We start from the raw sequence: 13,112 nt of genomic DNA on the forward strand, positions 1-13,112 counted from the left end.
ATTTATCAAGATATACTCCTGATAAGAATATGCAAAGCATTTGACAACGGACAATAAATTTTATCACTTTGAGCAAACCACAGGAAAGAAAAACATATTTTTTCTGACTTATATAGGCTACCAGATAGAAAATGGGAAATCCCATATTACCCAAATATTGTTTTAATTATACATCCATTTCAAAAAATCTCTTAGAAAGAAATGAGTTCGATGAAATGATTAGCATTAATATAGAGCAGACTTAGAGAGGTATTTTTAAAAGCTATTAAAATAGTAATTTGCTTCTATATTATTCTTTTTTTTAAATTTTTGACTGAAATGGAAGAAAGGCTTGACTTTATGGAGCAGAGTAAAGACAGAGAACTATTTTCCACTTAAAGATCCTTATTTAAAAATGTTTATGGATTTCTTTTGTCCAGGAGACAGGGCAATAGTTGACCAACATATTGGTTAACATTCTCTTTTCTTATATTATTGTAATTAAAAACATTGTTCTCGGTTTAAGAGATTTGAAGTACTCAAGCAAGATCTAAATTTACATACCTAGCGTGATTCAAATAATATATCCGTCCTGCATAACTTGCAATATTGCTTAACAAGGATAGCATAATCTTAAAAATCTACCTGGGCTTTATTTATGCGTGAATGTCATCCACATCCTGTGTGGACATAAGGTTATTAGCATACCATATCATACAATGAGTCTCTATTCCAAAATACGTCGTACAGTGACTAGCAAAATACATAGACCCAATAAGCACCTAAATGTGTTAAAATAACAGATTCTTCCCTGGCTACTGTGTAATTATCATCTTTGGAGTGAAAGGAGAATTTAGCAGTGATTAAGCCCAGAGCCCTTTATTTAGATGCCAGTACCATAGACCAGAGACTAAAGGGTTTACACAAGATTCTGAAACTACACTGAGAAAGAAATCGACTTAAATCCAGTACTTCTGACATTATTCCTAGTCTACAAGATGATGTAATTCCCAGCTGTCAACGTCTTCCAAAGCAGTGGCTGATCAGTGGACTCAGTGCTTGGTGACCCATTAGTCATCGGCATATTATGTTCATGTAGCCTGAGAGGTATCACCGAAATCAACTGTAAAAGAAGGAAAAGGGAATTGAGGTTAATTGGGTGTTTTGATCATGTGCTCGGTGCCGTGTTAGGCAACTTTCAGTGGAGTATCTCATTTAATGTTCATGATGTTATTGCTTCCATTTTGTCTCATAGATGGAAGAAGTGGGATTCAGAGGCAATAAAGATTACCTCTATTCACCCATCTTGCGGAGGCCACACAGAGTTCCATCTTAGTTCTCTTCAAAGGTGCTATCTTCCCTTCATGTACTTCATTTATACAGATAGACTTAAGGAAAATATTAAGTTGATGTCATAACATGAGACAAGCCACTCCAAAGAGTGCATCCAATATCCTGTTTTGTTACAGTCTCTGACCAAAGGTACATGAGCCTTAAAAGTAAATAAAGGAAAACATTTTAAGTTCTGAAAAAATATCCAAATAGAAAATATAAGACTTCAATTTAGTCGTAAGAACATGATGGTTGGAGAACAGTAAGAACCTAAAGATATGCTCCAGGGACCTTTATGCTCATCAAATGCATCTACATCCTTCATCAGTTGGGAATTAATGAATTGAACATGAATAAATCAAAAGTGGGATTCAGGATTATGCTTGTTAACAAAAGTTGGCTCTAGCCAGCTCTTGGAAGTCCATTATTTCCTAGGTGAAGGGAACTTTGCTGTTACACAACTGGTGGTAAAAGTGCATGAAGCTGATTTCCATAAGAGTCTCATCAAAGAAAGTTCTAAGAATCACGTTACCCAATGAAATGGCTGAGATCACAGGCTCTGGATTAAGCTTGTTTAGACTGATTCTTGGGTCTTTTACAACCAGAGTGACTTTGAGCTAATTGAGTGACACCTGGGCTTCAGTTTTCCTATCTATAAAGTGAGATGTACGCTCTAGGGATGCTGTGAAGATGCAGTGAGATAATACCTGTCAGTCACTCAGTGCAGTGCCTCACCTCACTGATAAGCTTAGCTTCTACAAAGGCCACCTCAGCTGGCACTCAACTCATGGCCCCGCAGGCCCCTTTCTACAAGTCACTGACTTATTCTTTTAGTTTGCCAGTTTCTACATATTTTTCCATCATAAAATGTCGTCTTCCAACATTCCGAATGATTGCTGCTTCCATCTTTATTCATTCATCACCATCATATTGTATTTCCCCGACTTCACAAATCTTTGAGTTTTGTATATTCATGATCTCTTGTTGTTATAGAGATCCTAACAATCTCTGTGCTGTTTCCTTTGCATTTTAGACAAGGAAACGGAAGCCAAGGGGGATTTAAGAGAATTAACCCATCTTTGCAGGTCCCCAAATCATCTGCCCCTACAAAAGTTTCTAATCAGTATTGGGAGGATTCATAGACATTCAAAAATCACAAGGACTTCCCTGACCTACATGACCCTTCTCACCATCACAGACAAGGAGGCAAATGGAAGGAACCGGAAGTCTCAGAGAGCCTCTGGTGATGGTGATGCTGGTCTATGCTAGTCAGTCCACATCCCCTCCCCACCCCTGCCCCAAGGGCCTGAGCTTCCCCACTTCCAGACTGTTCTTTCTCTCCTCCCAGGCTTTCTTGTTGTCTTGGGTCTGGCCAGTGTGCACCACGGGCAGGAGAATGAGGCTGGGGTCCTCCTTCCTGCCCTCCTTCAGCTCAGCCTGCAGCTTTGACCAGAGCTTCATGCCGCATCACAGCCTCTGTCAGGCAGCCCCTTCCCAGGCTCTATTCTTCCCTCAGGCCCCCATAACCTGTCCTCCCCTCTCCCCAGCAGGCCGGCGCAATGAGCACGGTCGTAGCTCCCCGTGTTTCTGCTCCCTGTGGCTTCCGCATCCCTTGATGGTTCCCTTAATCCCACCCACACCTCTGCCCAGGTTGCCCTCATCACGTTCATTCCACACTCCTGCCAGGACCATCATAAATGCACGTGCTTAAGACTTGGATCTTCACCTCTGAAACCTCACTGGTACCATGAAGCCGTGATATTTTATACTCTGTAACTCGTGGGCTCCCTTTGCCTGAACCACCAGCAAACATTCTAGAGGGTTCTGGCTCCTTCTGGGCTGGGTTGGAGTGTAGTCTACAGCACAGCAGGCCTTCAGAGAAGGAGGACGTTTTTGATGTAAAATTTTAGAGTCAACATGATGTGATAAACTACATGGATGGTGATATTCTCTTTTGATTGGTTTTTCATGTTGCTTTAAAAATTCACTTTTAAGCTCCTTAGGTCTTTGCACGATTTTCCATGAGCTGCGACATATATGTTTGTGTGTGTGTTTGGGGTGTAACAGGCACAACTATGTACCCCGACATCACACGCAGAGCAGCACCTTGGAAGCACAGTCCAGTCCTGGGCTCTGATAATCCCCCCTTTCCACAGTTTATCTGTTCACCCATAACCCGCTCAGTAAGGAGTCCCTCATATCCTGTACAAAGCCAGCCAATGGCCCAAGCCTACCAGGAAATTGAATAAAAGTTGTGAAATGTTTTCAATGTGAAACTGTGTCAAGCAGTAGTAGAAGCCCCCCTTCTCCTTTTTATCCCACTATAAGAATTCTTGTCCCCAATTTCCCCTTCCAGCCATCACCTACATGTCAGAAGCAGATGGGGAAGACTAGGGAACTGGCTTCCTTGTGGCCCAGACCTGGGTCTTGTCTGAGGTACAGCATCATTTGGATGCCTTGAGGGAGGCAGATAGAACCATATTTGCATTTGTGAAATCGAAATGGAACTCAGCATCATTTCTGTGTGATCCGTGCAACGCTTCTACCTCTGGTCGGCCCTTAACTAGACAGTAGTCCCTGTGCCAACCACTTGACAAGTACTCAGGTGCCGTTTTCCTTAGCCTCCGAGCACAGCCCAAGGGTAGAAACTCTCATCACCCCTCTTTACTAGGGACGGATGGTCCCCCGCCCCAGCCCCCCTCCCCGCCTCCCCCACCCCCATAGCACAGGTAGCTGGTGCATCAGCCCCCATGCCCAGCCCCGCACGGCACCCTGAGGGCAGAGCAGCAGAGGGGGGCTCCCCAGATTCAGAGCACATTCACAAAGTAATAGTAATGATCACGATCAGTCAAAATAATATGGACCTATACTGTGTAGATATCATACAAATATGCTGTGTGATCACTGTTAGTACTGATGCTGGCTCCACGAGCAAGGGCTTCACGCCTTTTACCGTGAAAACAGTCATAGCCACATTTACATAGCGGGCAGGTGTTTGGACTTGTGAGCATGGTCAACCCCAGTGCGAGCATCTGCTGATCCCTTTTCTACCTGCACAAGAGCCCTTTCGGCCAGAGGCAGCAAGAGGGCTGTTAAAGGATGGAGGAGGAATCCTGAAACTCACAAGTGGCAGGGCCTTTGCTGCTTTAACAACAAATTCAGGGAGAAATTCGTGGTGTGAACCCCCTTGTCCCGCAGGGGTCTGTTCTCCAAGAAAACACTGAGGTCACCGTACGGTAGGAGCTGTATTCTTATCCTGGTGGGATGGGGGAGGTTACAGGACCTTAGAAATGGGGATATTTTCCTCTTAGGAAAAATCTGCCTTTGTACATCACCTCACTCTGGGTGGGATCCGGTGAATCACTCTGAATCCAGAGGACCATGCAGTGTCATCCTTTCCCTTTTGTCCCTGCTTCTTATAGAAATAGCCAGGTGTGGTTAGTGGGAGTGTAAGGTCTTGGAGTATCGATAAGAAACAAGAGGGGTAGAGTCATAACTGTGGCAGCTGGAGATGGGCAACCAGCCAGGTCAGAGGAGATGAACATGCTTAATGTTTACTCTTTCCTGTTGTATTTGGATACAGAGCAGAGGTAAAGCTCACTTGGATTTTCACACACAAAATATGGTGTCAGCTTTGTTCTGAAACCGTGTCGTGCAGGTACAGTTTGCCCCAGAGAAATTAACTGTCTCATCTGTGGAGTCCTCTCCTGTGTGAATGATGAGTCTTTAATCCCCCAGAATCATCCAGGGTGGGACCATTTGGGCGAGAAGGTGGGGCAGCAGAGAGTAACGTGAAAGCACGTTAACTTACTTGTGATGCCTTCTCTTCGTTTGTCATATTTTCTAAGAAATGCATAAGGCCCCATGTTAAATTTAGGAGGTTTGGACTTTAGGCCTTCTTCTGTCCCTTTTCAGAGGGGAGATTCCTTTTTGGGGTCTGGGTGATCTGAAGGCTGGGCCCCAAACTCTCAAATCTGGAGGACACTCTAGCTCCTGAGAAAATTCCCTGGTCAGATTTACAGTGACATCGTGCGGTCTTCCACCTGCACTGGAGCTAGTCACCATGGGCCGGGGTGCCCGCCAGAGAGGCCCCTGCCTTCCACCCTCCCTGGAGGCCCTCAGAACGTCCACATCACAGAGCATCCGGGCCCCCTGTTCAGACCCTGCCGTGGCTCCTAGCTCAGCTCTCCGTTTTGCTTCCTCTGGACCACCTGCTCGCATCCCAGCGACATTAGAGCCTGCTTGCCCTCAATACCACACAGCAGCATCATTCCCCTCTGTCATCACTCAGGCTGCTCCCCTCAGCGGCTCCAGCCGACTCCGTCACCTGGTGCCTCTCTCGTGCTTCAGGGCACAGCGCAGCCTCCTAACCATCCTTAAGGATCCTGCGAGTTTGCCGAGAGCCCCTTCTCTGCCCACAGCCCCTGCTCAGAGCTCCATCACTGGATTTACTTGTAGTAATGATGAGTGGTCCAGCTCCTCCTGGCCAGCTTACAAACTCTTGGAGGGTGGATATAGGACGGGTTTGACGGGGATGCGCCTAACAACTAGTAGGTTCCGGTTGCTTAATACACGCTCTTTTAATACGTTATAAATTAAATATTGTCAGTTTGAGGTGACTTTTGAGGCCAGGTCTTACATAATGCTAGCTGACCAATCTTGCATTATTTTAAGGTACATAAAAATGCAACAGAGTAGTACAGATGCGATTCTTCACTCCAATTCTTCTTGTTCCTTGGGTTTCTCACTTGAGTGAACAAGCCTAGTATCGCTTGATTGACAAGTCGTTACATCTCCCCCTCCTCCTTGAGGGAGGCAGATAGAACCATATCCTTCTTACCCCTCTTTTCTTCTGCCCCCTCCTCCCCTCTGCCTCTTTTTTCCCCTCCCCCTCCTCCATCACTGTCTCCACCGATGACCTCTGCTGCTTTACTTCAAAATACATCCCTGTTCCTCTCTTTTTAATCGTAATATGAAATATTCCAGATGAGTTCTGATGGTCTTGTGGGAGACCTTTCATTTTTTCCCTATGATGTTTGCAGCCTTGACCCTTTCTGACATCCACGTTTGTATCTGCTTCCTAGATGAGGAATCTCACCGTGGATGGGCACTTCGGCGCGTGGTCAGCGTGGACGCCATGCACGCACACCGACGGCAGCACTGTGGGATCCTGCCTCTGCCGGACCCGCTCCTGCGACAGCCCGGCCCCCCAGTGCGGCGGCTGGCAGTGCGAGGGCCCCCGCATGGAGATCGCTAACTGTTCCAGGTGTGTCCCTCGCAACACTCGGGCTTAAACTCACGTGTGAGCTCAGCCTGCCGAGGAATTTAGGAAATCACTTCTAATACGTGCATTCCCTCTTCAAGAGAAATGTCAGAAAAAGAGGGACACTTACCACTTAAAAATGATGTGATCTATGAGAGCAGATTTAAAATTACAAATTAGGTTTGTAATATACATATATATAATATACATATGTATGTATACTGAATCACTGTACTGTGCACCTGAAACTAACACGATATTGTAAATCAACTGTACTTCAATTTAAAACATTACAAATTAGATTCTAAGCCTGTTTATATGTTGAGATAAATCTAAACCTATTCATGTGTTCGTTGTTAGATGAGGGAAAGTATTTTGAGAGTGCACGATGTTAGAAGAAGGAAAAGCATAACATTTCTGAATGTTTAATTAGACCCTGCTCATCAAGTTTTTAAATGGAGAAGTGGCTATCAAATCACTATGGCATTTAAATTCCCTCACACATTTAAATAATGATGTAACAGAAATTATACCTTTGCAACTTTTGAAGCTTTTGACGAAAAAAAAATTTGATGCCAACTTACAAGTAGTTGAGAGGTATCTAGTTTATCACCATTCTTTTAGGGGGCAGGTGAGAAACTTGCTATGAAGACCACCGTGCCCGGAAACCACACTGTCCAAGTACAAACATTGTGAGTGACAGCTGTCCCATCACAGCTACATCACGGGAACTTTAGTTGCTACCCTATATCTGTCCTTTACAGATTCAGGAATGTCACTCTAGGGGCCTCTTCTGAAACTACCAAAACTATCCTACACTGGTGCTCACATGGCAGAGGAGCCTGCTTCTAACAGTGCATACTGCTTTCCAAATGTGCATGAGAGCGTCACTTACTGGTATATGGGCTGTTAGGGATAAATTTAGGTTGATGAATTAAGGGGTGTCCAAGAAGACATGAGCTGATACACCGTGCATCTCTGTCCTTGCGTGGATTGGGGGGTAGCGTCTGCCCTGATAACGGAGTAGGATACCTTTCCCTGCTCTGAGTAGAAAGCTGGCTGGAGCAGCTGTCTGCTGTCAGCAGCATCACATCTGCTTCCCGTGACTCTCTCATGAGTGAACATTTCAGCATGCCTGAGGGATAGGAAGCTGGGACTCCATCATTTACAAAAACAGGCCATGTCACAGTTTCGTGTGTGTCACCAGATTCTATCTGAGATTTGCCTTCTTTCTTATGAACCACCTCAGGGCAGGGTCTGGAGAGATGGCCCATTCCGCTCACTTGCTTCTAACCATTGGAAGCCACTGATGCTGTCAAAGGAAAGAGACAATGGAGCAAGTGGATTTGGCCAGTTGGCAGCAAATGTTTTTTGTTCTAGCAGCAGGGGACTCCTAGTCTACATATTCCTTTGAAGTTGTCTGCCCAGAGTATGGTAATCTAACATCAGAGATTGTTTTTAATGCCCTTTATCAGTTGATAACCTGTCTATATTGGCCTCGATTTTGTTGGAAGCAAAAAACTGGAAACCACCTAACTTACAAACCCATATTTTTTGGCTCAGTCAGCAACGTCAAGGGCTTCCTCAATTTGTGCAAAGTACATCCAAAAGTCTTTACAAAGACTGATCTAATGATGCTAAGCTAAACCTGTTCTTCTTTATTTATTATTGTAGTTGTTTAATCCAATATACTCAGAAACTGTTGGGAAATTCAAAATATTGCTAGTTCAATACATTTTGCAAATATAGTATCTTTGATTAAACGCTTTTATTGTATCACATCATTTAAATTTGTTTTCTCACTATCTTGGAGCCACAGATTAAAGGCATTCAATTTATGGAAATGAACCCACAAGATAAGGTAATTAGCTAAGCCAGACTTTATTATCAAACCAGGGTCAAGTCAGACTTCCTATCAATCAGGAAAATCTGGTTTAATTTTATAATTAAAATGAACACAGGAATGTGTATGTCACTTCTGAATTCTAATTCCTGGGGCGGGAGGGAGGAACAGAGAGAGAGAATTGTAACTAGCTAAGCAGAAAGGTAGAACGTCAAGGAAGGCTTGAAACCTTGACAGGACTTTGTCATCTAAATACAATAAGTCTGCAACTTTCAACGTTTGTTACCTATACCTTCTGTTTTTAAATTTTTTTTATTGAACTATAGTTGATTTACAGTGTTGCGTTAGTTTCAGGTGTACAACAAAGTGATTCAGTTCTACATACATATAGGTGGGACCTTCGTTCCCCGGCCAGGGATGAAACCCGCAGCCCCTGCATTGGAAGCGCAGAGTCTTGACCAGTGGACCGCCAGGGAAGTCCTTACCTATACCTTCTTAGGGGACTTTTCTCTAGGAGCAAAACCTGTGTCCATCCTGGGTTGGTCCGGAGAACCAGTGACAGCGAGATCATCTGTGTGCGGGAATGAAACTGCAGAGGGCTCTGAGCATCTGCAGCTGAGGTGGGGGAGGGGAGCAGGAAGCTGGGCAGAGCTGGGCTGCAGGCCGCACAAAGACCTCAGCTGGTCGCACAGGAAGCTCCAGAGCTGGCAGCTCTTTGATGCTGTTAGATCCTCTCACCTGAGAGTCGTAACCACCAACACCCTCAGCATCTGGAGAAAGGCAGACCACAGCGTCCACTACTGCGCACTATCTCCCAGTAGCTGGGAGATAGAAGCCAAGTCCTTAATCACACAGCTCTGCTCCGAACGTCCCAGCTCAGCTAACATCTGCCGGAGAATGGTTCAAACAGTGTGATCCGTGGAGTAGGTTTCCTGTTTCCTTTGTATATTGTTTTGTTGTCGTTTGTTTGATTTTTCTTTTACAACTATACTCAGTTTGGTCCTCCCTTCCCCGCATCACCTATAGCACTGTGACCACAGCAATATTTCATATTTTAAAACAAGCACCAGGACACCTGAAACTAACACAACATTGGAAGTAAATTACACTTCAATAAAAAAGATAAAAAATTTTAAAAAGCAAGCACCAGGAAAGCTTCTTGGATCAGTGTCCGAACTCTTCCGCCTCACTTCATGTAGGATATTTTTATTAAGTGTTATCTTCTCTCCAGGAGCCTATATAGAATGCAGAGACCTCTGGGCGAGTTGTCTGTGACATCACTAACACTGAAAAGCACGTTGGGTGACCACACCATATGGGAACCCAGGGCGTGAGGGCTCTGCCTGCCCAAGAGGAGAAGGTCCGTCAGATAAGGAAAGGCAAGCCACAAGGGCGGATTTTGCCCTCTGCTCACCTTTTCCATAGGCCAGCTCAGATCACTGCACAAAGTTGAAAGGAGCCCATCAGGGCTACAGAGATGACATTATTTGTGTTATTACAGAAAACTACAACATATCAACCTTGCATTATGTGCTGCATTATTTCTAGAAAGCTAAGTTGGTTTCCACGGATGCCTGGCAGAAACTTTATAAAAGCCATAGAACTGTTATTGTTGGAAGATTATAGTCAATGAGTAATATTCTTTTTTATATTGTTTCATGGAAAACAAGGACGATCACAGGCCTTACTGTGACTTGTTTATCGATACCTCCTCGGCTCTGGTTCTAGCTGTGGAATGTCATTCACTAAGCAGAGCCGTGATACAATTAGTGGTTATTTCAAGACTAAAATTCAAATAAATGAACCTGCTTTAGTGATGTTTTAAATGCATAAGTGGATTGTTTTGGACTGACTTAATCACAAAAATGATCCATCTGCTGATATATGCTTACTTCTTTGGTTGCCTGCTACTACATCTGCCGCTAAGCAGCGTTTCTAAGTTGTGCAAACCCAGCTCCGTAGAATAGTCACACTCATGGACAATATATTCATTTATTCCCTCAGGTATTATACTCCTATTATTTACAAACACTTCCACTTACCTACCTCCCTGTATACAGCAGGTTCCATAGATTGTAAGTAGACTATATCATCAGATGTCACGTTTGTTAAAAGGTTTAGGAAATTAAGAATTTCCAAACAATTTTGGAAGCAGTGTTTCCTGCATTATCTAACCATTTTTTTCATATATAAAGAAACTTTGAAAGCAAAAATATCATTTTATTCATGTTGAAATTGCTATTTTTGCATGTAATTCAATGAATTACTTGGATACTTTTTAAAATTGTGTAGGTAATGACGTATAAGATACTAATTACTTTTAGAAGCAAATTGGGAAGTCTGTCTTATTTTGTGTTATTTTGGTTAAATTTTCACAAAGCAGCTTTGTTATTGTATTGTACATCGAGGTATCACTTTATATTTTATTGAGATTATTTTTAAGTTTCAGAAAATAAAGTAGGGAAATATGAAATACACTAAATATTTTCTCAGAGGAACTTTCATTTGAAATTGTGTTAGAAGTTACATATGTAATTTGTTGTTTGTACCTTGAGCTGTGGACCGCCATGCTTTTAAAGGAACATATAAAGTAAAATAAGAATTCATGTGAGTTGACTTTTTTCAGTGGAACTATCAATCCTATAGATGAGGGTAACAGCTATTTAGAAACACATATGCAATTAGAGAAATAAAAAAAATTCTACATGCCGTAAACCATCTATGTGGGAGTTTGGACTCTGGATTTAACAGATATTTTAATACTTAAAAAAATTTTTTTATTCCTATAGCTTGTTTTTAAACAGCAGGGACAAACTGCTAAGGGAGTTATTTAAATTATGAATATTCTACATGCAGCCATGTTAAGGAAAAAATACAATATCAAACAAAAATTTTCTCTAGCTGCTAGGAGCAGTTTATTTTGTAAACCACTTTTATAAAAGTGGTTCATTTTCTTTTATTTTACATTTTTAATATATCCACCTTATTTTATATGTATAACAACATAAATAAAGATTTATGCAATTTGCACTTCCTATTTATATACTACATCTTTGTCAAATTGCAAGAAAATAGCCAAGAATCTGAATTTAAAATACCCATTCTTCATTTTTAATAAAGCTTGTTTTAAAACTTCGCACATTACGGTGCTCTTTATCAATGTGAATGCCATCGAGAAAGTTACTGATTTTCACTGATGTTAACAGGTTTTTAAAATAAACATTTAGATGAGTATTTTGTTCAAATGTGCAGTTTTCATAGATGATAACTGACATGGTACAAGTCAACTAAATTCCTAAACTCTCAGGTTTCAGGGATTCATCTCTAACTGCTTTTCGGTGAAATAACATTATTTTTCAATAGTTTATAGTTTAATGTTTTCATAACTAAACTTTCTTAATTGCTCCTAATATTGCTAAAACCTGACTCTCAGATTTTCTATTTTGATTCTAAAATCAGATACGTGGGGAAGAAAACTTCACAGTGATTGAGGTTCCTGGATAGGACCTTTATTCCCATGGCTCTTTGCGGGCTTTTCCTTCACAGCCCACAGTCAGTGGTCCGTGTCGGGAACGTGTGAATTTGGGGGCGGGTGCAGACAGAGGTTGGGCTCCGAGCCAGTTGGACCCAATGACCCCGTGGCTTCCTCCCCCCAGGAGTGGAGGCTGGACCCCCTGGACCTTGTGGTCTCCCTGCAGCACCACCTGCGGGATCGGCTTCCAGGTGCGCCAGAGGTCCTGCAGCAACCCTACTCCGCGACACGGGGGCCGGGTGTGTGTGGGACAGAACCGCGAGGAAAGGTATGTACCCTCTCTGCTCCCGGCATCGCCATTCTCGCGCTTACTGTCATCCCAGTGTGGTCGGTTCCCCTGCAGCTTCAGTTTTGCATCCGGCTCGGCTTATCTGTGGCATCCCTTTCTGTTGAGCTCAATGACCCTCCTCTTTTCCTGGCATTCTTTAATTTTGACCAAAGCTTGGGGTTGACAGCACCATTGGGCCGCCGTGGAGCCTGCACAGTTCATTCAGCTGAGCAGTTTCCAAGGGACTGGAGATGCAAGGATAGTGGGCATCTCTGTGCTGGGCTCCCCAGAGACTAAGCCTATGGGTCTGCTGGAGAATGATTGTTCTTGTTAGAATTCAACTAGAATTGAATTCAAGTCTCAAACCTCCAATCCTGAATAGGGCCTGAGCTGGTCCTGGGTCCAGATGGTATTGCTCGGATGAGGTAAGTTTTCCATCACAACTAAATTAAGCACTGGCATGTAGGTGAGAACATAGTCAGTATTTTGGTTATATTTACAACTATGCACTTGTCTATTAACAGGTACCCTCAGTGAAGCTGCAGGACAACCCAGAAGGGGGGATCCTTTTCCACGTGTATTTTAAGCTTTCCACACATCATAGGGACATTTGAGTTCAGTCTCGCATTTAACAGTTTGTTGCTTTCTATAGACTCAGACATTTGGTTTTGGCCTCATAAAATCTACAGTTGTCATAATTGACTCTTTCTTGCATATTTAAAGTACATTCTCGTTTATGGGAGAAAATCCAAGTAGGTGAATTTCACATCACTTTCAGGATTCTTACTCCCCATATCACATAAACTTATCCCATTGATCCATGAGAAACAAGCTGGCTTTCGGTACTTTTTAATTAAAATGTAGTAAGGCTTATAGCCAGTGAAATGGGTTCAGT

The 13,112-nt window shown here is 43.0% G+C and overlaps 1 protein-coding gene across 8 annotated transcripts in view; it reads left to right on the plus strand.

Annotated features, from left to right (window-relative positions):
• SEMA5A (semaphorin 5A) overlaps positions 1-13,112 on the plus strand; it is a 477,303-nt gene that overhangs the window by 392,119 nt on the left and 72,072 nt on the right. For all 8 annotated transcript variants that reach the window (XM_049708240.1, XM_033436601.2, XM_033436598.2 and 5 more), the window contains 2 exons: positions 6,396-6,577; positions 12,074-12,217. In XM_049708240.1, coding sequence (XP_049564197.1) covers positions 6,396-6,577; positions 12,074-12,217 — 326 coding nt within the window. The remainder of the gene's footprint in view (positions 1-6,395; positions 6,578-12,073; positions 12,218-13,112) is intronic.

This window comes from Orcinus orca, chromosome 3 (assembly GCF_937001465.1).
Source record: "Orcinus orca chromosome 3, mOrcOrc1.1, whole genome shotgun sequence".
Classification (NCBI taxonomy): domain Eukaryota; kingdom Metazoa; phylum Chordata; class Mammalia; order Artiodactyla; family Delphinidae; genus Orcinus; species Orcinus orca.